This window comes from Brassica napus, chromosome A3 (genome assembly GCF_020379485.1).
Source record: "Brassica napus cultivar Da-Ae chromosome A3, Da-Ae, whole genome shotgun sequence".
NCBI classification, from domain to species: domain Eukaryota; kingdom Viridiplantae; phylum Streptophyta; class Magnoliopsida; order Brassicales; family Brassicaceae; genus Brassica; species Brassica napus.
In genome coordinates, this window is record NC_063436.1 from 25,091,396 (window position 1) to 25,117,720 (window position 26,325).

The 26,325-nt window shown below is 37.0% G+C and overlaps 4 protein-coding genes across 5 annotated transcripts; 3 read left to right on the top strand and 1 right to left on the bottom strand.

The window, feature by feature from the left end:
• Positions 1-3,525: 3,525 nt before the first annotated feature.
• On the top strand, positions 3,526-4,738 carry BNAA03G45060D. Its single transcript, XM_013885960.3, has 2 exons — positions 3,526-3,728; positions 3,831-4,738. Exon 2 carries the CDS (start codon positions 3,899-3,901, stop codon positions 4,370-4,372), a length of 474 nt encoding a protein of 157 aa, XP_013741414.2. The 5' UTR covers positions 3,526-3,728; positions 3,831-3,898; the 3' UTR covers positions 4,373-4,738.
• A 1,768-nt stretch (positions 4,739-6,506) lies between these two features.
• On the top strand, positions 6,507-7,896 carry LOC106440434 (autophagy-related protein 8a). 2 transcript variants are annotated; one of them, XM_013882094.3, is made up of 6 exons: positions 6,507-6,688; positions 6,810-6,863; positions 7,163-7,218; positions 7,309-7,361; positions 7,444-7,562; positions 7,648-7,896. In XM_013882094.3, the coding sequence occupies exons 2-6, from the start codon at positions 6,821-6,823 to the stop codon at positions 7,749-7,751; spliced, it is 375 nt and encodes a 124-aa protein (XP_013737548.1). In that variant the 5' UTR covers positions 6,507-6,688; positions 6,810-6,820; the 3' UTR covers positions 7,752-7,896. The 2 variants fall into 2 exon arrangements, with proteins under 2 accessions (XP_013737548.1, XP_013737547.1); XM_013882093.3 differs by lacking the exon at positions 6,507-6,688 and having other exon boundaries at positions 6,782-6,863.
• Positions 7,876-9,856, bottom strand: LOC106440433 (5'-adenylylsulfate reductase 3, chloroplastic-like). Its single transcript, XM_013882092.3, has 3 exons — positions 9,488-9,856; positions 9,257-9,392; positions 7,876-9,174 (listed from the first exon to the last, which is right to left on the bottom strand). The coding sequence occupies exons 1-3, from the start codon at positions 9,720-9,722 to the stop codon at positions 8,139-8,141; spliced, it is 1,407 nt and encodes a 468-aa protein (XP_013737546.2). The 5' UTR covers positions 9,723-9,856; the 3' UTR covers positions 7,876-8,138.
• A 10,829-nt stretch (positions 9,857-20,685) lies between these two features.
• On the top strand, positions 20,686-23,256 carry LOC106444486 (F-box protein At1g69090). The gene is made up of 2 exons (XM_048777267.1): positions 20,686-21,901; positions 23,111-23,256. Exon 1 carries the CDS (start codon positions 20,761-20,763, stop codon positions 21,868-21,870), a length of 1,110 nt encoding a protein of 369 aa, XP_048633224.1. The 5' UTR covers positions 20,686-20,760; the 3' UTR covers positions 21,871-21,901; positions 23,111-23,256.
• The last annotated feature ends 3,069 nt before the right edge of the window (positions 23,257-26,325 follow it).

Consider the following 26,325-nt stretch of genomic DNA (forward strand, 5'->3'; position numbering starts at 1 on the left):
TGAAGCAAGCTCCAAGGGCTTGGTACTCTGAGCTACGAACATTTCTCCTGACGTCTGGCTTTCAAAACTCTCTCTCTGACACTTCTCTCTTCATCTTGAAGGTCCAAGGGAAATTCATATATGTCTTGGTTTACGTTGATGATATCTTGGTCACTGGCAGCGACTCAGAAATGATTCAGCGTGTTATCACCAGCCTTGCTAATCGTTTTTCGATCAAAGATATGGGAAACCTCAGCTACTTCTTAGGCATTGAGACGATACGTACTCCACAAGGCATGCACTTAATGCAAAAGAAGTACATCACCGATCTTCTTGTCAAGGCTAACATGCTTCATGCTAAGCCTGTAGCCACACCTCTTCCCACACATCCGAAGCTCACTCTGAACTCTGGCTCCCCGCTGTCCGATCCTCACGAATATCGTCAGCTGGTTGGTAGTCTGCAGTACCTAGCGCTTACGCGACCAGACATCTCATATGCCGTGAACCGGCTCTCACAATTCATGCATCAGCCAACCGTTGATCATTGGCAAGCTCTCAAACGAGTTCTTCGTTATCTCTCAGGAACCTTGTCCCATGGTCTCTTCTTGCGCAGAAAGAACACGACAGTTCTTCATGCATTCTCCGACGCGGACTGGGCTGGAGATTCTGATGACTGTGTCTCTACCAACGCTTATATCATCTACATTGGCTCTCACCCTGTATCATGGACTTCCAAGAAACAGAAGGATGTCGCTCGCTCCTCTACTGAGGCAGAGTATCGAGCTGTAGCCAATACAGCGTCTGAGCTCCAATGGATATGTTCTCTTCTCACCGAGCTCGGCATCAGCGTACCTGCAACTCCCACTGTCTACTGTGATAATATTGGTGCGACTTACTTATGTGCCAATCCAGTATTTCACTCCCGGATGAAACATATAGCCATTGATTATCACTTTGTTCGCGCCATGATTCAGTTGGGGGTATTGCGTGTAGCTCACGTATCAACTAAGGATCAACTCGCAGATGGTCTGACGAAACCATTGGCTCGAACTCCTTTTCAGATCATGCGAGGCAAGATTGGTGTTGCTCCAGCATCACCATCTTGAGGGGGCGTGTTAAGGAAATAAGTTATACTTAGAGACTCTCTTTGTAATTACATAATACTTGTATTTACCCTATGTACAACTCTGTATAAATACCTCTCCTATACCTAATGATAATGTATTCAGCCTTCTCTCTATAGTTGGGTCTATTCAAAGAAGGAAAAAGGCAAGGAAGAACAGAAGCATCTTCAAGAAAGTAGTGATCGATATCAATGTATCTACATCAAAATTTCACAGCAAAGAGATCAGTCTAATCTTCTCAGGAAGCTTCATCCTCGGCTTCAACCCCACCATTTTTCTTGAATAGTGCGTAGAACTTTACAAAAGGTAGGTTACGCTGAACGAAAACTTAATTTAATTGACTTTAGGAAGCTTCATCCTCAGCTTCCACTAACAAGTAGGAGCCAAGGTTTCCAGAGGACGTAGTCCTTGTATATCTTTATATATATTCTTGATAATTTATTCAACTTTTAGTACCACTTTAAATCCTGCATTTGTTTTTTTGTAATATAAAAATCTTTCTATTAAAAGTAGGAGATGATAAAATTGAGTGTTTTACAAATCTTCTCAGGTCTAGTTTCTGTTTCAAATGATAAGCCCACAAGTTAATGTAATAAAGAACCAACATTAAATGAGACTGAGCAAAGCCCATATAGTATAAAGAAACCCAAACTTATGTAGTCATTTGAATTATGTCAATGTCAGCTTGTCACCAATGTGATTGACGGTGAGAGTTCGGATACTTCGGTTTGGATCTATTTGAGTTTCAGATTTTTGGGATTAAAGATTTTAACTTCATTCGGGTTTTTATAAATTTCGGTTCGGGTTCGGTTCGGATCTTTGCGAATTCGGATCGAGTTCGGATAACCCGTTTAAATAATTTTTAAAAATTTTAAATTCACTATAAAATTCAAATTTCCCAAAATTTTAAAACAAAATAAATATTACATATAACTTTGAATAACATATGCCATCATACCTAAATTTAACATAAAAATTTGTTTGGTTTAAATGTTTAGATAGATAATCAATAGATATTTTAAATATTTTTGGTGTTTTGAATATTGTTTAGCTATTTTACACTTTTAATTTTGAATATTTGTAAATATTTTCAAGTATTTTGGATAACTTAAAAATATCTGATCTATTATGGATATTTTTATATATATTAAATCTAAAAATAACTAATATATTTAAAATCTAATTCGGATACGTTAGGGTATCCGAAATACTTCGATTCAGATCAGGTTCGGTTATGTTTTTTAAATACCAAAATTGAAAACCCATTCAGATATTTAATAAATTTCGATTCGGATTCAATATTACTTTTTCGGGTTGGATTCGGTTCGGTTCTTCGGATCCGGATTTTTTGCCCAGCCCTAGTGATTGGAGTGAATAACTACTCAAAAGAGTATAGCTAGAAGCCTATAAAACCATCGTCACATGCAGCCGATCGAGAAAGAGTTCCCAATATACCGTCTCATGTTCAACACATTCTGCACTTCTATTCTTCTCTTGTAGATTGATAATTTTCATGTTATAACTCAAAACTCATAAGCTAAAAAAGCCATCGTCCACAACTCGAATTTACAGCCAAACGGTTAAAGCCCCATATGTTCCAACATATACATATCATTCTAATTTCATAGTTTCTACACTTTCAATGTACATGAAGTCATGAGCTTTGTAAGGAATAATATTATATGTTCCTTTTAAAGGGTCAATTTGTTGATTCAAAATATATTCTTTGAGGCTTTTTCTTAAGTTCGGACTCGAGTTTTTAAAACTGGAGAGGTTAAATAAGAAACTTTACAATTTAGAGGTGTTATATGAAAACTACACTTTTCCATACATCGTGCTTTCGAATAACATCCCTTGCGAGGAGACCCACGAAGCGTTTGATTGGATAGCCTAACAAATTGATTTTCAGAAACTACAAATCCATTTGATTCTTACCCCACCAAAAAGTTTGATGTATTTACGTGTGTGTACGAACACGGGATTCAGATTTTTGGTGTGATAAATACTATAGAGTATCTTTCTAGAACACCTTTTCAGTAATACGTACTTCGCAATAGAAAACCAAGAATCTTAAAAAAAAAACTTGTTTAAAAGAAACAATTAAGCAAAGATTCTCAAAAAAGGGATAATATAGAACGAATAAGCCCTTTTTGGAGAGAATTTTTTTACATATATGATATTTCCTCTTTAATTACTAACAAAATCTGTATAGATAAAAATGATTAGAGAGTACAATGTGGGTTAGGAAAAAGATTGAGATAAAGCAAGTCTTTTCTTATAGTACAGTTTATTTGTCTTCTTGCATGAATCAGACTCTATCAATAATTTTGGCAGGTCTTAGTAGAAATAGTACCAAAGGCTACCACTCCTCTATGATCCAACCTTTTAATTATTTTATTTATTATAGATTTAATTCATAGTTATGGCACCCCAAAAAAGTACGAAATTATTACAGTTTTGGATCTTTATGAATCCTCTGCCTATTGTGGAGGCTTTTGATTCCCTTGAAGCAATCAATGACCTATCTGTCTCTCATTTGCCAGCAAAGAGAGATTGTTTAATGTTGTTTATGGTTCACATTTTTATACATCATATTTTCACTGAATCTTCCTCTGCTTCTCTCAGGTAATTTAATTATCTCCCTCTCTCTCCTCTTTCTCTCCTTATCTCTATCTCTTCTTTCTCTTGGTCTTAAGATAAAATGTTGGAGTATTTTCATGGTTTCAGGAGGAAGAATAACACTTAGTTGCAGCTATAAGAAGAAATATACAGCAGTAGGGTTTTCTTGAGTGACAATGGAAGGGGGAGAAGAGTTTCAAGAAGAAGATGTGTGGTCAGTTTTGAGAGAAAAGGAAACTCAAGGTCCTCAAATGAGAATTTCCAAAGGTAGCAATCTCTTCTCAGCCGCTTCTTCTTCTTCTGCAAGGTACATTCCTAAGGGTAAGGAGGTCTCGGGGGAAAAACAGTCATCTGCTCCAATGAATGTTCCTGACTGGTCCAAGATTTATGGGAATACGAAGAAGAGCACCAGAAGCAACCATTTGCATTCGTGGGCCACTCATGATGAAGATGATGATGAAGACTCAATGGTTCCTCCACACGAACTGCTGGCAAAAAGACTTGCAAGAACGCAGATCTCATCTTTCTCCATGTGTGAAGGAATTGGAAGAACACTCAAAGGAAGAGATCTCAGCAAAACAAGAAATGCTGTCTTAACCAAGACAGGCTTCTTGGAATCGAACGTCACATCCACATCATCGCCACCATAGTTATGTCCTGGTATGGAGAGCATGATCAATATCTCGTAACTCTCTTTACCCCCACCATACCATCTCATTATCATGAATTTAAACCTAAACTTTATGGTATCCACATGATTTATTTAAAAATGCAATGTTATTGTCGTTATCATCATGTAGGGAATCATGACTATACCAATATGGTTGAGTTCTCTTTCTTGTTTTTTGTTGTTAGGTTTTTAGATTTTTTAGATAAGTATGATGACGATGAGGATGACTTGTCAAGCCCATGCATGGGACCCATATCATTTTTTCTTATGTTGTGAGTTTGTATTAATAAGCTTAAGATTTTAATTTTCGGAAAATGGCATATCCTTTGGAACCTTTGATAATGAATTTTGAGAACCCCTCGATCTACTCGCCATTTGCTGTGCTCGATCAAGGAGAAAATGTTGGTGATGATACTATCATTTTTGGTCCGACATAAGATTAAGGGCTCGTGCCATATTGCTCATTAGCTTTCCCTTTTCATTGCTGTATAAGTCCTATCAAGTAGAGATGGTGTTGCTAGGTGATGGGTATCTTTGACCCATTTCGGGTTTTAGTTTTGGATATTTAGTTTGAAATTCTCTTACAGCTGAAAATCATTTTGTTTTGTTTTGTTTGAAATCTGTTTATTTTTTTTAATATGTTTATAATATTTGAAATTTGTTTAATTTCTCTTACAAATCACTTTCAGAATGTTTTTACTTTAATAAGGCACTAATATTTATTGGGTTCCCAATATTTATTTCAAACTAATATATTATTAACTGCACTATGGTTGGGCATTGGTTTAGTTTGTTCATTTTATTAACAAAACACTAGAGCTTGATCCGTGTGACCGCACCGTTGTTTATGTAACAATTTATGTATATCATAATCATATATCATATATTTTGTTAACGTATCGTGTTTTATTAAATGTGTGTTAGAACAGTTATGTAACTATACAAAAAAATTGGATGTAAATATATATATATATATATATATTAATATACTATGTTGGATCAAATTTATATTGATATTTCTTTCATATTTAATTGTATAATTGAAATATATTATTAGTATATTATACGTTTGGGTCAAACTAAAAATGAGTTACAACTATTCTAAAAACCCAACTAGACGGGATATAAATTGACCCGTCTATTTTAACTAAAACCATGGGAATAAAGTTAATTTTATATTCAAAATATGAAGCTGATATTGCTGAAATATTCTTTTTTTATTAAAAAAAATTAATGCTAATATTCCAAAAAGTTTATAATAAGGAAGTTTATAACATAAGTGAATCATGTCTAATATATTTGCACAATATTTTATTGGTAAGTTATAGTAATAAGCATTAATTTTGTTTATATATAGTAATGTATACATATTATAAGACCAAAAGCGTGGAAGCTAGCTACTAAATTGTTTTTCATAGTTTAGGTTGTTTCAATAGTTTGTTAATATAGATGTATTTTAAAGTTGATTTAATTACATTTAACTCAAATTTATTTGAGGAAAACACATTAATCTAATTGAAAAAGAAAAACATTAAAATAGAAAATTCAATTTAATTCTCAATGGCATGAAAGTGTAATTAAATTTAAAAATTAAGGGGTATTTTTAATGAGTACTTCTCTTTTAATAATATAGATAGTTTATAAACATAACTAGTTTTTTCAATCTTCAACAAATTTTTCTGTACTTCAAGTAAAATTCAGTTTAGTTTCTGTACTTCGATCCTATCTATATTCTCACTTAGAGTCAGCTTTGCTAGCAAGTAGCAGCAACTATTTTTACCCAAAAAAAAGTAGCAGCAACCAGCAACCCCGTTACGTGAAGGCCAATGTTTCATTGATATATGCCCAAAACCAACATTCTTTATACATGATTTATTTATTCTATAATTGACTCTTCCGAAATTTAAAATTTTGTTTCTGTGATGACAATTGTGCCATTAGCTTAACACTATGAAATATATGAGAAGCTATACAACTAACCGAATAATAAGGCCCACTTGAGCCCAAAAGGCTCGAAATAATTCCACGGTGCTGATGTAAGACAGGTGTAAGAGATTGCTTGTCGTCCAATCAACTATCAAAATACTAAGCCAAGTGGTTAACGATTCCACAAACAGTGGAAGTAACGGTTCCGTGTAGGCAACCCTTTTAGAAAGCCCTAAATCAATTATTTACTTTTTGGTTTAGTTTTAATACTCTTTAGCCTCTTTTGATATTGACTTCTTATCCTTATCAAATCGTTTTTTCTCCAGCAGAACCCTAAGTTTCGACGAATCGCATACAGTTTCTTCTTCGGGTATGTTTCTAGGGTTGTTCTCTGTTTATTAATTTCTTGATCTCGCATAAGGTCGAGTTTAATCATAGATCGTGTTTTATAAATCTCGAGATTATGATCTTTGCGTGTTTGAAATTTCCAGAGTCAGATCGAATGGCCATGGCTAAGAGTTCCTTCAAGCTTTCTCATCCTCTCGGTTAGTTCCTCAGATCCTCTCGTTTTTGTTTCTTAAGTTCTTTTATTACCGAACATAAGTTTCTGAGTTTTTAAGTTACAGAACATAAGCTTCAGGTCGTTTAGTTTTGTCGGTAAAATTTACAGAACCTTGTTTTGGTTCAACTTTTGCATATGATTTTTATTCCTCTCTCTCTGTTTGTGTTCTTTCTTGCTTCCTAGTAATACTAATTAAGACTAAACCAAAGCCTAGTTATTCTCTAAACGCCAGATTTATTCTAATGTGGTTTGATTTTTTGCTTTGTTATTTTGTTAAATCAGAAGCAAGGATGGGTGAAGCTACTCGAATCAGAGAGAAGTACCCTGACAGAGTCCCTGTACGCTCTCACTTGATTAACTTAAACATAATATTCTTTTACTAATTTTGGTTAAGCATTGTTCTAATCTTAGAAACTTATATTGTATAGGTGATTGTTGAAAAGGCTGGACAAAGTGATGTTCCTGATATTGACAAGAAGAAGTAAGTTATTTGCTTAGTTCATCTTCTCTCTAATCCTGAAGATTATGTATGCTTAATCAACACACAAATATTGTTTGCTTAGGTATCTCGTCCCAGCAGACCTAACGGTTGGTCAATTTGTTTACGTGGTTCGCAAAAGAATCAAGCTTGGTGCTGAGAAAGCAATCTTTGTCTTTGTCAAAAACACATTGCCTCCAACTGGTAAGTGGACTCTTTCAAGACTTGATAACATTCATGATCAAAGTAATTTTAAAAAGTCTCATGTCTCTTGTTTATTAATTACCAGCTGCATTGATGTCTGCAATCTATGAAGAGCACAAAGATGAAGATGGGTTCCTCTACATGACTTACAGTGGAGAGAACACTTTTGGATCTCTTATTGCTCATTGAATAAAACTTTCAATCTTTTCATGACTTTTGATGATGTATATACATAAACTAGGAAGATAAGATGTACATTCCTCTTCCTTCTATCTGGCTTTTGCTTTGCTTTTCATGTTTTGGATTTATAATATTTAGAAACCTTTTTTTTACATTCTTTTACACTCCAATATTAAAACCATGTTGGAAAACTTGTTTACACGATCACATAAGCAAACAAAGTACAAAGCTGAGAAGTTTGGTAAAATAAAATTATAAGCACAAAAGCAAACATTTTAACCACAACTATACATTCAGTAGACGATCTCATGATCTTCATCTGTTCTAGCATTCTGGAACAAGACTGAATTTAACTCATCTCTTTCACATCGTAAAGTCGACGGATTTTCAACAGTTTTACCTAACAAGATTCAAGAAAGATGTCAAAGAATCAACATCCCTCTTCTCAGAAGGATACTTGATAGGTCTCGAAGAGTTCTTTGGGAACACAAGTATAGTCGGAAAGCTCCCTAGCTGCAACTCACTCTTAGCAAACTCCTTTTGCTCACCGTCCGCTCTAAACTTAGCCACCTTCACGCCATCTCCTCCCTTCAACTTATCTGCCAACTCATCGAACGAAGCCTCCATCGCTTGGCAAAACGGGCACCAAGGCGCGTAAAGCACAACGATCCACGCCTCCTTCCTGTTCTCCAGCTTCATCAGATTCTCAATCCCTTGCCTGCTCAAACTCACAACGTTCTCGCTTTTGAAAATATCATCGACCGTTGACGTTGTCCCATTGCCATTAACCGCTGCGTTGTTTCCGTTGCTACTCTCTTTGATGTTCCCTTTGTGAAGCCCACACTCTTTCGCCTTAGCGTCTTCCCACCACCACCTCCCTTCTCTCTCATGCTGACCTGGCAAAACCGCCCTCGTGCACGGCTCGCACCCTATGGAAACATACCCCGCAGCGTGCAGCGTGTTGACGGGAACATCCATAGTCCTCAAGAAGCTCCAAACATCGTTCCCTTCTACGTTCGCAACGGGGTTCCACTTCACCAAGCTACCAGCTCCACCGTCTAGTCCTTCGAAAACTGGATCAACCTGAACCACAGGGATCTCTGATCTTGTCCCTGGTGATTGATCTTTTCTTTGTCCGGTGATCCAAGCGCGTAAACCTTTTAAAGCACGCCTCAACGGTCTCACTTTTCTGATACGGCAACACTCTTGGTGACCGTCTTCGTAGAAAGAGAACAAACCTTTGTTTCTAACCAAAGCTTGAACCTCGACAGCGTCAGGAAACATGTACTCGATTCGAATACCGTAGTGTTTCTCCACGGTGTCGAAGAGTCTGTATGTTTCTGGATTCAACCTCCCTGTGTCTAAGCTGAATACTCTGTAAGGTCTTCCTGTTAAATGAGCATACTCAATAAGAGCAACGTCTTCAGCTCCACTGATAACAAAAAAAACAAAAAATAAATTAGCAAAAAACGTTATTAACTGAAAAAAGTTTAAATATTATAATGATTTATTACCTAAACGCAATTGCAATGTCGTTTCCGAATTTTTCAAGAGCCTTGTCCATGATTTCAAGAGGAGAAGCAGTTTCTAGCTTCTTTGCTAGCTCCTCAAAGTCTTCCACGTCGATCACATCTACTTTCTTTCTAATCTCTGTTTTTGTAGAAAAAGGAGGACAAGATCATTAGCATATATATATATACTAAACCAACAAAAACTAAACCAAGATCCGATTTAAAATAACTTACCAGAAGCAACCATGGATGCTGCTTGAGGAGGAACCATGGATTCCTTTGTGATTGACTGCACGTTCAGAGCTTTCACCGAGGATCGTTTCCCGGATATACTTAGAGACGCTGATGAGACATTGATACGATCTGATAACCTCAACGAACCGATTTGTGGAGCTTTGAGGTCTGAAGAAGGGAAGCTAGAGGTTGAGATCGAAGAAGAAGATGAAGAAACGTTGATTGCTAGTGCCATTTCACACAAAACAAGATTTATTTTATAAAATTTTCAGACAATTGTACGATCTAAGTGTTGTTTTGTTTGGTTTGAGATCTCTCTGTCTGAACAAATGAGGGGTTATAAAAGAAGCAGGTGAAACTAGGTTCATTGAATCTGGACACCTTTTTTTATTTTAAGTGGCGGCATCTCTTTTTTATCATTGCTTGCGTCAGTTTTGGTCGTGTGGTACAGAAGCTTGGTCAACATTGGCCGCACAAATCTTTTTTCTCGAATATGTAACTCATTTTCGATAATACGAAACATATTTTTTGACGCTAATTGTTATTCAAATTCTATTTATAGATTTTATTTTATTCTAGAAATCTGATTAAGATAAGAACTAATTATTTATCTAATTTCTAATTTACAAGAAAATATAGCTTACTGCCTTAGTTTGATAAGATTATCATAATATATTTATGGTTTATGTCGAAACACGATATTAGCTTTATTAACAAAATCTCATCAAATCACTTGTCTTTTTTAGCTTTCTCTTCTTCCTTCATCTTCTTCTCCCACCTTCTCTTCTGGTAATCAACAAGCATATGAGGTATCTCCAGCATCAGCTTCGCAATCCTCTCTCTTTTCTCAGCTGAGATTCTGTGGCACTTATGACATTTCCTATTCGTCCTCAATCCTCATCGCTTTCCTCTCTGGATCATAAGGCCAATCCTCTCCAGCAATCAACATTTCTTTCCTCGGAGCCGGCCTTATTATTAACTATTTTAGTTTTAACTAAAGAGGTAATTACCTCCGTAAACTCAACAAAAGCAACCTGTTCATTGTGTATATTGATATGAATATGTAACTAACACAGTACTATTATTTATTACATTTATGAGGTTTGAAATAAGAATGGACTATGAGCTAAATGATCAATATAAATATTTAACTAATATTAGAGGATAATATATATACACGAATACTCTTTGAATGTCGATTTCATGTTCATCCATATAGGTATAATAGGACTCATTTAATCCATAAAGGATCGTGGGAATTGTTTACCAACTTAATCATATTCTACTACGTGCTTCACCTACCTAAGCATTCCAGTGCATGTGACAAAATTCAACTACTCGTACTTTTGTCAAGAAAAAAGCATTGCGAACTCTAAATATGAAAGCCACGTTACAAAAAATAAATAAATGTCGAGAAAGGAATTGATTTAGTAACATACAAGGAAAAGCTCTTATGCACATTTAAGTCATGCCACAAACCAGTTGTTGTCCCATATTATCGGCATAGTAGCTTGGAGTTTAGATTGTGAATGGCAAGAAACAAAGACAAGACAAAGATGAAAACTTGTTCTTTATTAACTCTTTCAACTTGACGGCAAAGACTAGCCCTTTACATCTTTATATACATTCATCAAAATTAGGTTAAGCTCTATCCACTACAGCACAACTGTCCAAACATTCAAATCTGTTCTTTGTCTTGACACAGTGAGCTGGTCTGTTCGTACCATGCTCACGTAAGAGATGCTTGCTCTGTTTCTCTGAAGCCGACAAAGACAGAACGGTCTTCTTCATTTCCTCCATTTGGGCTTTATACGCAGGCCCAATATCATTATGGCCTTTACTCCCCCTCAAACTTGGCGTATACGGCACGGAGACTCCAAGTTTGTTACGCCATTTGAAAAATGATTCATGCGATAAAGATTTGGTAAAGACATCCGCAATTTGCATCGTCGCGGGGATGTGTTTCACCTCCAAAGCCTTCATTGCAACCCTCTCTCTGACATAATGGAAATCGACATCAAAATGCTTCGTCCGTTTATGAAACATCGGATTGGCGGTAAGGCAGACTGAAAGACAGATTGTCGCACAATAACATAGGAGTTACTCTTTGCTGTAATCCCATTATCTTCAGTAGATTTTGTAACCATACTATCTCTGATGTTGCTGCTGGCATCGTTCGATACTCTGCCTCCGTGGAAGACTTGGATACAATATCATGTCATTTAGCTGACCATGAAATCACATTAGTTCCCAACATTGTACAGAATCCACCAGTTGAGCGACGAGTATCTTTGCATCCAGCCCAGTCGGAATCACTGTAACATACCAGAGTAGAATCAGTGTGACCTTTAATACTGATCCCCATATCAAATGTTCCCTTAACATAACGCAAGATTCGCTTTAGTAGACTAAAATCCGAAACACTTGGTTGATGCATCTTCTGGCATATGTAGTTGACTGAAAATTGAAGATTAGGTCTTGTCAGAGTTAGGTACTGTAGTTTACCAGCAAGACTTCTGAAGTATGATGGCTCAGGGAATAGTTCATCATGACCAGGAAGATTATCTAGCTTCATTGGGAGCGGAGTAGGCATGGGTGAGCAGTCTCTCATACCAGCAGTTACTAGAAGATCTTGAGCATACTTTGACTGATTTAGGAACAAACCATCATTACACTGATGCACTTGAATTCCAAGAAAGTAGTGTATTGATCCGATGTCCTTCATACAGAAGACTGAATTGAGCTTTTCAAGGAGAACTGTCAGCAAGATCTCGTTGTTTCCTGTTAAAATCATATCATCTACATATAGTAACAGATAAATAACATATTTATCTTTATGATAGATGAACATAGAAGGGTCTGGAAAGCTACACTGAAACTCAAACTCTAGTAAGAAGTTGCTAAACTTATCAAACCAAGCCCTTGGTGCTTGTTTAAGACCATAGATGGCTTTCTTCAACTTGCACACATGATCTGGTCTCGTTGGATCCTCAAAACCGAGAGGATGCATCATATACACTGACTACTTTAGATCTCCATGAAGAAATGCATTCTGAACATCAAGCTGCTTGATCTTCCATTTCTTTGTAACTACAACATGTAACACTGTCCTTATAGTAGCGGTTTTAACAACTGGACTAAATGTCTCCAAAAAATCAACTCCTTCTTCTTGTTTGTTTCCTCTGGCAACCAAACGAGCTCTAGGTTTCAAAACTGTACCATCAGCATTTAGTTTTATCTTGTAAACCCATCCACAGCCAACCGGGTGTTGATCTTCTTCTGGTGGAACCAATTCATATGTCTCTGTTTCTTCCATGTTATTTGTCTCTTCTTGCATTGCTCCGTTCCACCTTGGATCTTTCAAAGCTGCTTTGACACTTTTAGGCTCAGGACAGTCTGTTTTGATGGTTACCATTGCGTATCTTGGGTTTGGTTTGATAATATCAGCTCTAGCTCTTGTAGTCATAGGATGAGGATTTTGCACAGCTGGAACTGGTAGAACTATCTGTTCAGCTTCATCGTTATCAGTATCAGACTGAGAATTAGAAGAGGTTGATGCAGTCTCAGTTGTTGAGTCCTCACCATTTTGATTCTGAGGCACTAGACTTGGTGGCATTTGAACTATCACTTGTCTTGTGACAAGCGAAGGTAAATCATCTTCAACTACTTCAACTTCTCTATATTCTTCTTCTTGTACCAGATTCACACTCCTCCAAGCATTTAACAATGTTGAATCTGACTGTTTGTGAAAGCGACTATACATATCTCCAAAAGGAAAATGATTTTCATCAAACAAGACATGTCTTGAGATGAAAACCTTCCCAGTAGGTGGATATAAGCACCGATATCCCTTATATCTTTTTTTGTATCCCAAGAACACACACACAAGTGACTTTGGATCCATTTTATTCTTCATATATGGTCTGAGATAAGGATAACATTTGCACCCAAAAACTCTTAGTGAAGTGTAGACCGGAGCTGTTCCATTGAGCACTTCATATGGACTCTTTCTATATTTGAGAACAGATGATGGCAATAAGTTACCAAGAAATGCTGAAGTGAAGAACGCCTCCACCCATAGCTGTTGTGGCACTTTACTCTCAAACATCATTGTGATCGCAAGTTCAGTTATGTGAGTTATGTGTCGATGTTTCCTCTCTGCCAAGCCGTTTTGCTGCGGAGTGTGGGGACAGGACACAAGCTGCTTAATACCACAAGTCTGCAAGTGTTGCATATGATGCTTGTATTGGTTCTCAACCATTGTTTGAAACCGGAGAAAGATAGAAAAGAAGTCAGACTTGAGCTTGAGGGGATAAAACCAAGTGAACCCCTGGGATGAAACCACATGACTAGGTCCCGACAAATCACAATGAATCATTTCTAATGGATGACTAGAGACAGAAACAGAGTCTACAAAGGGAAGCTTGGAGCTCTTTCCTAAATGACAAGCATCACAACAGAGACGTGAGCTTGTGTTATTCATAACTATTGCTAGACTTCTGGAGAGATGCTGAAGAACATCCGCATTTGTATGACCAAGCCTTTTATGACACACACCATCACTCGCTGCTTGCTGTCTGGTTGAATAGAATGCTTGAAACTGCAGTTCCTTCAGCACATAGAGATCTTTAAGTCTTTGTCCTTGAGTTATCACCCTCTTTGTTGCTTTGTCCTTAACACATACAGAATCACAGTCGAAGGTGAACTCACAAGGATAGTCAGACGTTAACTTGGAAACTGACAACAGTGACTTAGATATACCAGGACATATCAACACATCATTAAGAGGTAAGGTACCTTGGGGTGTTTGAAGAGCGATAGAGCCTACATGGGTGATTAGTAAGTAGTCTCCATTACCGACCATGACTTGATCATTTCCAAAGTAAGGTTCTGATGACTGGAGTTGTCCACTGTTGCTGGTAATGTGAGCTGTTGCGGCTGAGTCCGGGTACCATTCATGTCCTGAGTGGTGACCTTGATCAGAGACTTTCATTGTAGCAAGAGTGGTGTGAATGTTGTTTGGTGTTTGAAAATCCTGATCAAATCTATTGTAGCAGCGAGCAGCAGTGTGACCATATCTCCCACAGATTTGACAAGTAGGTCTTGTGTTTGTGTTTGATCCAGAACCTCCTGAGAATTGTTGTTGAAAACCTCTTCCTCTGGTGGAGTATGACATGTTACCACGACCACGGTAACCTCCTCGATGATTATAGCTTCCACGACCTCGAGTGTTGTAACCTCTTCCAGCGTGAAAGGCTAAGTGGGGATTGACTTCAGGTTGTTGAGTGAACGTCTGAAGTTCCTCATCAAAAGCAACCAACTTGAACACATCATCTTCAAAACTCATGTGTGGAACAACGTCCATGGAATGTTCTATCACAGTGCAGATAGATTCATACTCTTTGCCTAACCCACTGAGTGCTCCATAAATCATCTCCTGATCAGTAAGTATACTTCCTATAGAGTCCAGTTGATCACAGACACCTTTGACTTCTCCTAAGTACTCAGTCATAGACTTTGACCCTTTGGACATACCTTGTAGTTTACGTTGTAGATCTAACTTGCATGTTCCAGAGACTCTGTTGTACTTCTTCGCTAGACTGAGCCATACTTCCTGCACTGAGTGTAGACCATACACAGAACGTAGAGCTTCTTCTGACAGAGACCCAAACAACCACGCCATCACCAACTGATCTTTACGAACCCATTTGACGAAATCTGGATTTGGTTCTTCTGTAACATCATCACCGTGTCTTCTTGTGACTGTAGGTGTTGGGCGCAGAGTAGATCCATCTATGTAACCAAGCAGAGACTGACTCGAAAGGAACGATTCGAACTGAGTCTTCCAGAGATAATAGTTCGAAGATGAGAGCTTCAGAGTAACACAATGAGAGATACTCAATGTTGGAGTTGAAAACGTTTATGAAGCCTCTTCCATGGCTCTGATACCATGTGAATGTCAAGAAACAAAGACAAGACAAAGATGAAAACTTGTTCTTTATTAACTCTTTCAACTTGACGGCAAAGACTAGCCCTTTACATCTTTATATACATTCATCAAAATTAGGTTAAGTTCTATCCACTACAGCACAGCTGTCCAAACATTCAAATCTGTTCTTTGTCGTGACACAGTGAGCTGGCCTGTTCGTACCATGCTCACGTAAGAGATGCTTGCTCTGTTTCTCTGAAGCCGACAAAGACAGAACGGTCTTCTTCATTTCCTCCATTTGGGCTTTATACGCAGGCCCAATATCATTATGGCTGGCCTTTATAGATAATCATGAAGGTCGGGATAAAAATAATAATCAATAAAATATTATCAATTTTTATTAATGCTTTAATCAAAAACAAAACAAAGAAGAGAAAGCCCAATAGATAGTGATCAATCATTCCTGAAACTTGGTAAGAACCAACTAGAGAATGAAACAGAGGAAGAAACAAGTTGTGGTAGTTGTTCAACCTTCTTTGTATCGAGATTGAATACAAAGATTTCAGTGTTGTACCAATTTATCTCATCACCAGTGAAGTAAATGGAATTCCTAATGACGCCTTCCTAGTCCTTAGCAAGCACTGTAATACCTAAATCCAAAATAATCGCCTCATCTCCCAAAGAAACAAAACGACTCCAGCATATTTGATACATTTTGCAAATAATGAAGATACCGTATTCTTATTTAAGATTTGATGAAATTTGTAAATATAGAAAAAGTGTATGTTTTTCTTCTAAAATTATGAACTTACGATATGCATAAATCTTATGTACATGTGTCCTATTCAGTGTCCAACATTTCCAAATTTTTCTTGATGCTCCAAGCTTACTTAAAATTTTATGCCTTTATTTTTATGATGCCCTATGAATAGAGATATGTTAACACTCTTATGTGTTTCATGCATTCGTGAAAGACTGGGTTTGCTATACTATGTGGAGAGCCGCCTGGTTAATCTTTGTATAATGGTCTTGAAGAGAATTGATGAATGCATACATTAATTGTGTTCTTCATCAGATCATCTTCCACGTAAACATGAAATAGTGTATTAAGTGTTCTTAAGGGCCGCAGTTTGGGTGAAAATGTGCTCTTAGCAGTTGAGTTGATCAGGAAATATGAATCCCCTACCTGTGGTAAAAGTAGCATGCTCAAGATAGATATCCGGAAGGCGTTCGACACAATTTGCTGGGATTTTGTCATCAAAGTGCTGCAGGCTCAAGGCTTCCCTCCCATCTTTGTTACTTGGATCAGAGAATGCATATCCACGCCAAGATTTTCTGTAGCCATCAATGGAGAACTTGCTGGCTTCTTCCCGGGTAAGAAAGGCCTCCGCCAAGGTGATGCTATCTCACCTTATCTCTTCATTATGGTCATGGAGGTGTTGTCCAAACTTTTGGAAAAAGCTGTAGAGGATGGAGCCTTCAGAGTGCACCCGAACTGTTTAACTCCGCGAGTTACCCACTTACTGTTTGCGGACGACCTTCTGGTCTTCACTGACGGCTCTAGATTTTCCATCTCGGGGGTAAAAGACGTCATGGCAGGGTTTAAATCTTGGACTGGTCTGGACATGAACGCTGAGAAATCAGAAATTTTCTTCGGGGGATACACGGACCTGCAGGCTACTGTCATAAGCGACATCACAGGCTTTAAAAGAGGCTCATTCCCTACCCGGTATCTAGGTCTACCTCTCAGTCCGAAGAAGATCAGCTATGCAACACTTCAGCCATTTCTGGAGAGGATATCTACGAAGTTAAACTCGTGGACTGTCAAGACCCTCTCCTTCGCAGGAAAGATTACTCTTGTGTCTTCAGTGATTTATGGGATGGTAAACTTCTGGAGCTCGGTCTTCTCCCTCCCAAAGAGGTTCTACGCAACCGTAGATTCAATGTGTGCCTCTTTTCTGTGGAAAAATAGAACAACTTCGGCTTCCGGTGCTCGAGTTAGCTGGGAAGATATCTGTAAGCCTAAGAATGAGGGAGGCCTTGGTATAAGAAGGTTAGAGGAATTTCAACTTATCTTCGAACTCAAAAGAGTTTGGAACTTTTTCTCTGAATCTGGCTCCATTTGGGTCGCTTGGCTGCGTCACAATGTTCTCTGTGACCAAAGGTTTTGGACAGTTTCGACTTCATCTAATCTCTCATCCTCAGTAAACAGGATGCTGCAGTTGAAGCCGAAACTAAATGACTTGATGAGATGTAACGTGGGTGATGGCAAGACTGCCAGCTTCTGGTACGACTGGTGGACTGACCTTGGACCCCTAATCTCTGTCTTTGGTGCTAGAGGGCCGAGGGATTTACAAATCCCGTTACATTCTACTGTCTCCTCGGCTGCAGCCAATGGAGATTGGTTTCTTCCTCCAGCTCGATCTCACGAAGCTGAAACTCTTCAACTGGTTCTCTCAACTATGCAGCCTCCATCAGACTCGCGCGGGAAGGACGTTTTCCTTTGGCGGAATGGTGATTGGGCTGATTGGTCTTTCTCTAAGAGATTTTCATCAAAAGCAACGTGGAATCTCTTGAGACAAAGATCTCCTGTCGTTCCTTGGTGTAATCTTGTTTGGTTCAAAGAAGCGGTTCCTAGATTCTCCTTTGTATCTTGGATGACAGTGTTAGCAAGGTTGCCTACTAGGGACAGGCTAATCTCATGGGGAATGACGGTCCCAGCAGCATGTACCCTCTGCTCCTCGGGTCTGGAATCTCATGCTCATATGTTCTTCAACTGTACTTTTTCCTCAGCAGTTTGGTCTCATTTTGCTGGATGGATGTTTTCTACTCCGCCGGTCTCCCCAGACTCTGTTATCACCATCATCGACAGGCCCTACATTGCCTCTTGTCCTGGTGCTGCAACTGTTATTAAGCTTTTGGCGCAGGTCATTGTTTACTGTCTGTGGAATGAGAGGAACCATCGCATCTTCCGTCAAGTATCATCTACCGAAGCTGCGATCATCTCCAGGGTTGACCGCTTGATGAGGGATCGTCTCCTTTCGCTGCCACCGCCTCGTGAGGGATCAGCCTCCTACTTGCTGCTGTTCCTCTCATCTCGCTCTTTCTTCCCGCCTTAGTCGGCCTGTCTTTCAGTCTCTCGCAGTCTCTCGGTGTTCTGCTTTGTCTTCTGTTGTCCTTAGTTCTCGTATTGTCTTTTTTCTGTACTTCTTCTTCTGTTTCCTCCTTGTAATAAGTTGTTCAACAACAACACTGTATTCTCTTCTCAGAAAATGGTAAGCTTAACATTTTACCAAAAAAAAAAAAGTGTTCTTTACATGTCTTAACTTTTTATGCGTTTTTGTTATACTCGAAACGAACATGCATTTTAAACACACACCTTATGTATGATTTCTTGCGTACATGATTTTTGTGTGTGTACATCTTTTATGCGTGTGTTTATAGTTTGCCGTTCCGAAAATATTCTTAAGATCTGATTTTAGAAATGTACTCAAATGTTTTTGCTAAATATTTTTTTTTTGCTAAAATGTCCTCAAATGCTCAGTGACAAAAGGGTATAATATTTTGTTTTACTAATATACATGTGTCTTATGGACATGCGTGTGTTTATAGTTTGCCGTTCCGAAAATATTCTTAAGATCTGATTTTGGAAATGTACTCAAATGTTTTTGCTAAATATTTTTTTGGGAAAATAGTGTTTTTAGGCCAAAAAATGGTAACTATGTCTCATTAGGTTAATCTCATATATTTTATGTTTCAATAGACTAATTACTTTCAAAATGGTAATACTACCCTTAAATTTTTAATTTTTAATTTGTAATTAAATTTAACAAAATATATATATTTTTAATTTTTTTTATTTCTTTTAAAAATTTTAGTTTTTTTTTTTAAATCTTGATTTTTACATATAAGGAAACAGAATATTTTCAAATTTAAAAAAAATATAATTTCGATTTTTTAAAATTTCGTTTTTTAATTTCTTTTTTAAAAATTTCAATTTTTCTGTTAAATAGTATTTTATTTTTATTTTTTCATATAAGGAAACAAAATATTTCCAAATATTTTTTTTCCATATTTTTAGGAACTAATTATATTTATTCGTAGAACACAATAAATTTGTAGAACTCGGTTTCTACTGGTTTTCAGATTTATAGCAATGTGTAGATTTTGATTTCTACAGGTTTTAGATTTCTAGTAAATATGTAGAAATCAGTTTCTACATCTTTTAGATTTATAGTAATCTGTGGATTCTGATTTCTACAGATTTTAGAGTAATATGTTAAGCGTAGAATGTTTATTCTAAACATAGTAGATTCAATAAAATAAGTGGAATTCATGTTCTACTTTGTAGAATGCCAATTTTACTTTATGCAGAACATAATCTGAAATTATTATTTAAACATTTTTACAACTAGAAAAAAGTATAAGTAAGTTCATATAGGTATTTTATAAATAGTTACTATTTTTCAAATTTTCTTTAGGTTATAAAACTATTTATTTCATTTATTATTCAAAATACAAAAGGGCATTAGAGGCAAAAATGGTAAAAAAAATAGAAATTAGTCTAAAGAAACATAGTGACCATTTTTTGGTTTAAAAAAAAAAACAATTTCCCCATTTTTTTTTTGCTAAATTGTACTCAAATGTTCAGTGACAAAAGGGTATAATATTTTTTTACTAATATACATATGTCTTATGGACATGCATCAATTAAGGTTTTCCAAAATTTGTAATCATTATATAAACAAATAAATGATTATTGCCAAATACAAGTTTTTTGTTTCCTTAAAAATGAAGCTGTAGGCTATTAAAGACATATATAAATATTTATAATACTTTTCAAAAGTTAGAGTAGAAAATATTTTTGTAAACTTTTGAACAATAAATAATTATTTATTATCAAATTAAAAAGATATGCAAAAGATACGTAAAAGATATGTAAAAAAAATATTATTAGTTGGTTAAATGTTAAATTAACTAATTTAATTTTTATAATATCAGCTTTAATGATTATATAGAAAAGTCAAAAAAAAAATATGATAGATAAAGAAACATCAAATATTTTCTCCCAAAATGGAAGGCTTTACCGTTAAAGTTTCGTCAGATGGCTTCACCACCGTTATAGCCTTAGGCCTTAGCACAATAGTATTTCTTTTATAGTAATATATAAATTATAAAATAACATAATATCCGTGATGGAAACGCATGCTTATCTTATTTACAGGGTAACCGATAACCCTGACCTAAATATATAAGAGTTATCTACGTCTCTAAGTTAGCTCTTTATAAACTTTCTCCAATAGAAAGAGAGAGAAAAACCTACTTTTCTCCCAGATTCCGCCGGATGGCCTCTCACGTTGCCTCTGCTATGGCAGTCACTCGACCAGGACCAAAAAGAAAACTCTGTTGCTGGTCCGAGCTTCCTCTAGATATCATGCGATTGATCTTCGAGCGCCTTGGATTTGCTGATTTTGAACGAGCTAAATCAGTTTGTTCATCTTGGCAAACTGGTTCGGGAAAATCTACGCCAAACAATAAGATCCCTTGGATGATTATTTTCCCCGAGGAAAAGAATTACTGTCTCTTGTTCAATCCTGAAGATACAGAAGGAAAGCTCTACAAAACCCAACATCTTGGCGACGACTTTGCAAAGAGTTCTTGTCTGGCGACTTGTAGAAGCTGGCTTTTGATGGAGTATTGTCATGAAAATCCTCTTTACATTTTAAATCTCTTAACCCGAGAGAGGATCAATCTACTACCTATAACATCGGATCAACGACTTGACTCTCCGATATTATGGATAGACGATAAAACCAAAGAATACCTTGTTATAGGAGAAACTCTAGTTTATTTCAAGAAAGGTGATAAATCGTGGAAACAAATCCCGGAACAGTTGTCAGGTATCCGAGACATGGTATTCAAAGATTGCAAGCTCTATTGTCTCACCAATGATGAACTCCAAATTTTCGACTTTTCTGGTGAATTTCCGCTACAAGCTTCCAAAGTTAGCGTAGGAGGGGGATGCGTAAAACTAGCAAAAAAAGGCGGCCGGATGAGATTGCCTCGAATTCCATGGCATGTCCAAGCGGTTCGCAGGAGGAAGAATGTGGTAGTCACTGTACGAGGAGATGTCTTAATTGTTAAGAGCGAAAGTCCTTTTATGTCCGAAACATGGAACTTTAAAATCTATTCATCAAAGGGGTTAGAGGAAATTGTTTCTTTGGGAGATGAGGCAATTATTTTGGATTTGGGTATTACAGTGCTGGCTAAGGACCAGGAAGGCGTCACTAGTAACTCCATTTACTTCACTGGTGATCAGATAAATTTGGACGACACTGAAATCTTTGTATTAAATCTCGATACGAAGAAGGTTGAAAAACTACCTCAACTTGTTTCTTCATCTCTTTCATTCTCTACAGTTCGTTGGTTCTTACCAAGTTTCATGAATGTTTGATCCATATCTACCCTTCGTTGTTGTTTTGAATTTAGGGAAAACTGTTTTTTTAGAGCAAAAAAATAGTAACTATGTCCCTTTAGACTAATCTATATTTTGTGTCATATTTTCCTATAATACCCTTTAATATTTATGAAAATAATTTTAATAAATAGTTTTACAAACAAAAAAAATTTGGAAAAATAGTAACATTTGTTAAAATACCTATATGAACTTAATGGTATATTTTCCAGTTATAAAAAAGTTAAAATTATAAATTTCAGATTATGTTCTAAAAAAAGTAGAAATGACATTCTACGAAGTAGAAAACGAAATCTACTTTTTTCATTGAATCTACAATGTTTAGAATACGTGATCTACGTAAATAGGAGTATTCTACAAATATGTAGAATACACATTCCGCGCTTAACCTACCATTCTAAAGTTCTTAGAAATCAAAATCTACACATTAATCTAATTCTAAAACATGTAGAAACCGACTTCTACAGATTTACTATAAATCTAAAACATGTAGAAATCAAATTCTAAAAATTACTATAATTCTACAAAACTGTAGAAATTGATTTCTACATATTAGTTGTATTCTACGGATAAGAAATCAGTTCCTAAAAATATGGAAACAAAATATTTGAGAATATTCACTTTTATATTTTTTTAAAAAATCGATTTTTTTAAAAAAAAAAAAAAAAAAAACGAAAAAGAACAAAAAAAAACGACAAATCGAGTTTGGGTGAGAATTTGATTTTCTCCCCCTTTGTTCGTGAATGGGAAATTAAGGATTTCGTCCCAGAGAAATCGAGTTTAAAGAGTTGAAATCATGCTTAGTCGGTTCAAATCAAGTGGGAATCAACCCGGATATAATCATACAAAACCAAAAAAATCGATTTGGGATTCTTTCCTGGGCACGGGATCGATCGATCTATCCTTAGTGGATCGGTCGATCTGTAAAGAATCGACCTTCGCCGATCGAGTGAAATGGACCAGGTCGATCAGTATATATTTCGCGTTTTTTTGTTCTGAATAATTATCGGGATCGATCGATCCACTGTAACTTGTAAAGCTGGATCGATCGATCCCGCTTGTCGAACTCATTATTTATCTTTTTAAAAAAATTACAATTTTAAGGGCATTACTGCCATTTTTGAAAAAATTAGTCTAATAGGACATAAAGTAGTACAGATTAGTCTAAAGGGACATAGTTACTATTTTTTTGCTCTAAAAAAACAGATTTCCCTTGAATTTAAGCTTTAACCATGTACTACATGCGATAAGCTGCGGGAGGTTTATATAAATTTTATATTTTATTTTGTTAATATTATGTTTAATTCAGATAATATAATTCTACTACTCCAGATAGTATATCTGTATTTGCTTAAGCTTTTTGAAAATCTCAAATTACACTTCAATATATATTATGCTTAGGTAAATATATATTAAATGACAAAAACGCCCATCAATGAAAACTTAGGATCAATATTAAATTCAGTGCCATTTTATGTAATATTCCACATAAAAATATATTTCATAATATTTAAGTTTTAAAATTTTAATACTAAGATAGATGAGCGTAGCAGGTGTGGCAGGTATTGAAGAGGTTGTGTTTATGTGTTTTTGAGTTGATGCGTCTGCAAGGAATATCGAAATCTTTGTTTGTTAATTGTAAAGAAGCGTTTTGTATGTAATTACCTAATTCGAACTTTCTGCTTTGGTTAATATATTTAAAGTTGGAATTTTTATAAGGATGATCAGTTATCTTGAAGTTCTTGGTTGCAATATCTGAATCAAGTAGAAACTATTGCGCTTCATAAAACATATCAAGAATGTGTGCGGCTGAAGTGAATGATTTACTACATGCAAAAATCAAGTCGAATAGTCATTAAAAAAGAACCAACAATTTTTTTGAAAATAACTCAATTTATGTCGCTCAACTCAAACAAAACTTTATCATAAGCAACATAATAAAGCACATCCCTTCAAAAAGTATTTTGTACATATGGGAACTCGAGAAAATTTAAAAAGTGAATATGCGATAATCTGGCTGATTGTTTACACATGCATTTTTCATTACAACATTTCGAAAATACATCTACGGTATCAAAATGGAAATGTAACATCTGTATGACCTATGAAAAAAAAACTATATTCATTATTTTCAGAGAGAGATTACCTCGCTGTACTCTTTTTCTCTCGTCATAATTTTTATCGCTGTGGGAATCGAAATTTGCACTGTCGATTTCCGTTTAAATAAAGAAACTAGGAAAACCCTAATTTCCCAGAGCACCCGGATATCTGCTAATACCACACGTCAAGCAATCAGAACACGAGAATAACAACGATAAAGTATAAAAAAATTGAAAGAGCAAAGTAGATCTTATTCTGAATTTGCGTATGAGCGTTTACAACAACGTATAAGCCTGGGCTCGAGAGCTGTCGGCGAGATTCCTAGTTCTAGCAACCCTAAGACGGCTAAACCTAATTGAGTCGCAGCTCAAAATAACAAAAACGAAAAATTGCCTAAATGCTCTAAGTGCTAAGTTTGCTCTGAAAAAAGTCTCTCTCCATGCCTCTCGCCTAGGACTCCTTATATACTTGCTCTAAGGTCGGTTTACGCTTTTACTCTTCTGCCCTTAAGCCGTCATAGCATAAAATGGAGATATTCTTTTTTTCCCGATCTTCATAATTATCCTCAAAATTTCGTATTTATCCGAGGAAACTTGACATTTATCATTCCTTGCGCGCCAAGCATAAACCGTGCTACGGTTTACGGGCTTTTGGTTTTAGAAATCGTAGGGTGGGCCTCGAGTCGTGTTTTAGGTCCCTTTGGGCCGTCTTCCGACTCGAAGCGTTTACTGCGACTTCTTTCGATAAAGAACGAACTTTCCGCGGTTTTAATCCGCAAAGTTTGATCGATGGTTTAGAATAGCGAAAAACATGGACCGAGTTTGCTACGGTCTTCGGGAGATAGCATCGAAGGTTTGACGAGAATGTATGGACTGGTGTCGTATTGACGTTTCGGAAGAGCTCGGTCGCTACGTAGCGATCGAGCTTTGGCTTGAGCCCGTATGCTACGTAGCGACCGAGCGGGACGAGCGCTCGGTTGCTACGTAGAGACCGAGCTTTGGCTCGAGCTTGGTCGCTACGTAGCGACCGAGCTTTGGCTCGAGCTCGGTCGCTACGTAGCGACTGAGCGGGACGAGCGCTCGGTCGCTACGGAGCAACCGAGCGGGTTGGACGCTCGGTCGCTACGTAGCGAACGAGCTTTGGTTCGAGCTCTGTCGCTACGTAGCGACCGGACAGCGTGCATGTGCGGTAGTTGCGCAATGACCGAGCTTGGTTTGTCCACTTTGAGCCTTCAAGGATACTTCTTCGTTAAAATTTCGTATTGGTTAATTTTTACAAAAATCATATTTTTCTCTTACTATCTTTTCGAAAATACGATTTCCGAGGGTTTTCGGGTGTTAATTCCATCATGACCGTTTTTGACCCCAACAGTTAGCCTCCCAGCCCGTTAGGACCATGCATCGTAGGGTCCTATCGTTCGGTTAGGCATGTTTGGCAAGTTAGGCGTGTTGGATGGAATTAATATCCGAAAGTCCGAGTTTGAATAGTAAATTCTCATGCCTATAAGAAAGTGGAGTTATTTCTTCACATTTTTTTCACTTTCTTGTTTTTCTAAGATTTCTCTTAAGAAAAACTTTTTTTCTTTCTCTCCATCCTTTCCTTCTATTTTCCCAAAAGAGAAGTATAAAATGTCGAGTAAGAAAAAGATTGCGAGGAAAGGGTCTTCGTCCGCAAGTGCTCATGAAGAGCTCCTTGTTCCGAAGATAGAGTTCGTGCCTCACTCGGTAGATCCTGCGAGAATGAGGCGTTGTGGGTTACGCATTACGGTTCGATGACTCCTCCCAAAGAAAAGTCGTTCCCGGTCCCGACCCATCGTGCGATCGAGAAAGAGGCACCAAGCAGGAGTACAGACGAGTTCCTCGAGATCATGCGATCGTTCTACCGCATTCCGAGCTTTGGCTCGAGCTTGGTCGCTACGTAGCGACCGAGCGGGATGAGCGCTCGGTCGCTACGTAGCGACCAAGCTTTGGCTCGAGCTCGGTCGCTACGTAGCGACCGGACAGCGTGCATGTGCGGTAATTGCGCAATGACCGAGTTTGGTTTGTCCACTTTGAGCCTTCAAGGATACTTCTTCGGTTAATTTTTACGAAAATCATATTATTTATTTTACTATCTTTTCGGAAATACGATTTCCGAGGATTTTCGGGTGTTAATTTCGTCATGACCGTTTTTGACCCCAATAATCGCAATGAATTTTACCATAACTAGATTGTTAACGACTAACGAGGCACCTATCACTCTTATTAGTGATGGGTTTTGACATAACATATTTGATGGTGATAGCTTTCGACGTATAACCCTCATTGATTATATGTCGATGGTTCCCCCGTCAAA

Coding starts and splice junctions, on each gene's coding strand:
- BNAA03G45060D (XM_013885960.3), top strand. CDS start 3,899: ATGGAAGGGGGAGAAGAGTTTCAAGAAGAAGATGTGTGGTCAGTTTTG.
- LOC106440434 (XM_013882093.3), top strand. CDS start 6,782: ATGATCTTTGCGTGTTTGAAATTTCCAGAGTCAGATCGAATGGCCATG. Junction 7,219..7,308: donor AGTACCCTGACAGAGTCCCT/GTACGCTCTCAC, acceptor TATATTGTATAG/GTGATTGTTGAAAAGGCTGG. Junction 7,563..7,647: donor AAACACATTGCCTCCAACTG/GTAAGTGGACTC, acceptor ATTAATTACCAG/CTGCATTGATGTCTGCAATC.
- LOC106440433 (XM_013882092.3), bottom strand. CDS start 9,722: ATGGCACTAGCAATCAACGTTTCTTCATCTTCTTCTTCGATCTCAACC. Junction 9,393..9,487: donor AGCATCCATGGTTGCTTCTG/GTAAGTTATTTT, acceptor CTACAAAAACAG/AGATTAGAAAGAAAGTAGAT. Junction 9,175..9,256: donor GACATTGCAATTGCGTTTAG/GTAATAAATCAT, acceptor TTTTGTTATCAG/TGGAGCTGAAGACGTTGCTC.
- LOC106444486 (XM_048777267.1), top strand. CDS start 20,761: ATGGCCTCTCACGTTGCCTCTGCTATGGCAGTCACTCGACCAGGACCA.